Below are 1,544 nucleotides of genomic sequence, written 5' to 3'. Positions count from 1 at the left end.
ATGTATTTCTAGAATTTGCGTATATTTTTTGGCTGGACGAAAACCATTCACCCGATGTGCCACCCGATCGAAAAGCGAATTTTTAGTCATAAATGTTTTCAGTGATATATGTAGATAATGTATATACTTGGATAAACAACAAATGAGAGGGCCAGATATTATCAATCTTACTTATTTGTGAACAAAGGCAGCTGGAAAATCAATGCGCTTTTTAGATCTTAAAATTACAGGGTAAACATCTACAACTATTCAACAACAATATCTGAAACGTGATACATTGTCTTCAATTTCGCTGAATTGTTGGACCAACATAACATATTAATAGAGAATAGATCAAAGTATTATACATACTTTCGTTGCCTTGCAGTCTGTAGCTTTTATATAATTGGTTACTAAACAGAATTGTTTACATAATTGAATAAAAAAAACTTTTTCCGGCAGTATTCCTATAATGACTTTATTCAGTTTCACTGAATGGTATAATTAAATAGTAGTATGTATTTTGTTTTTTGAAGCAATAAATCGAATCAAAATTACATGAGGCTGACCATACTCGCATCAAAATTGTGGACCAAAATTTAGTTTAATTAGTTCGTTTACCGGGTGGCACATCGATGTTTAAAGATGCAAAGCTATACAAACGATACTCAAAATTTTCACACACTTTCCTTTTTATGTATCTTTAGTTAATACTGGTTGAAGATGTTCGTTGCCCAAGGCCCAGCGTTTGATGATTTGTTTTAAATTATGATTTAGTTCAATGTTTAGTTAATTTAAATTTGTAATGTTGGTATTTTAATTGTCTTGAATAGTGCCATTAAATGAATAATTTTTGTAGAACATTAGAAAATAATTTATGTAAAAACCTTTTTCTTTACAACTGGTTTTTTCGATTGAACAGGCCTTGGTCCCCATTAAAATGAACAAAACAACTGTAACTTCACAACTAGGAAACCTGAAGTCACGATTTTGATTATTATATTCTTAGAGTAGTGTATTAAGTAGAGGCGATTTCAGGTTTTTTCAGTTCGAGAAGATCTCTTATGTATACAAATAAACGCGTGTAAATACTCCCGCCTTTTTAAAAATTATATAGATAAAAAATTATACTGTGCTCCCTAAGTGTTTGTTAGAAGGATACAATTTTTTATGTGTACGATTCTTGTAAGAATCGAAGTGATGTAATATATAAATAAATATTGTTTCTATAATAGTAGAAACATTTAGTCATACGTTTTTTTATTGTTAATCCCTATGCTTTTAGAATTTCCTGAAAATTGCTGAGGGTTTGATATGATACTACTACAAGGAAAAAAATACAAAAAAATTAAGTTGTCATATTTACATAATTTAATCCTTAGTTTGCTATCGGCTTTGATGTAACAAACTACTTGCGGTACCACATTTGCACGGTATTGTATCTCTTGATCTTTTTCTGCAGCTGCAAAACACCGTACATCAATGCTTCGGCAGTTGGCGGACAGCCAGGTACGTAGATATCTACTGGGATGATGCGATCACAACCTCTGTAACGTGAAAAAAAA

General features: G+C 31.2%; 1 protein-coding gene across 1 annotated transcript in view; it reads right to left on the bottom strand.

Annotated features, from left to right (window-relative positions):
* Positions 1-1,327: 1,327 nt before the first annotated feature.
* The window catches only part of LOC109544473 (NADH-quinone oxidoreductase subunit B 2), a gene marked incomplete at its 5' end in the record, with an annotated part of 1,167 nt that continues 950 nt past the window's right edge, over positions 1,328-1,544 (bottom strand). Inside the window, 1 exon segment of the mRNA XM_048663778.1 lies at positions 1,328-1,526. Within this exon segment, the coding sequence (XP_048519735.1) occupies positions 1,388-1,526 (139 nt within the window). The 3' untranslated portion in view covers positions 1,328-1,387.

This window comes from Dendroctonus ponderosae, unplaced genomic scaffold (genome assembly GCF_020466585.1).
Source record: "Dendroctonus ponderosae isolate FM_Combo_2020 unplaced genomic scaffold, Dpon_F_20191213v2 Dpon_F_20191213_2, whole genome shotgun sequence".
In the NCBI taxonomy this organism is placed as follows: Eukaryota; Metazoa; Arthropoda; class Insecta; order Coleoptera; family Curculionidae; genus Dendroctonus; species Dendroctonus ponderosae.
The sequence above is the reverse complement of the archived record's forward strand: the minus strand, read 5'-3'. Positions and strand labels throughout refer to the sequence as shown.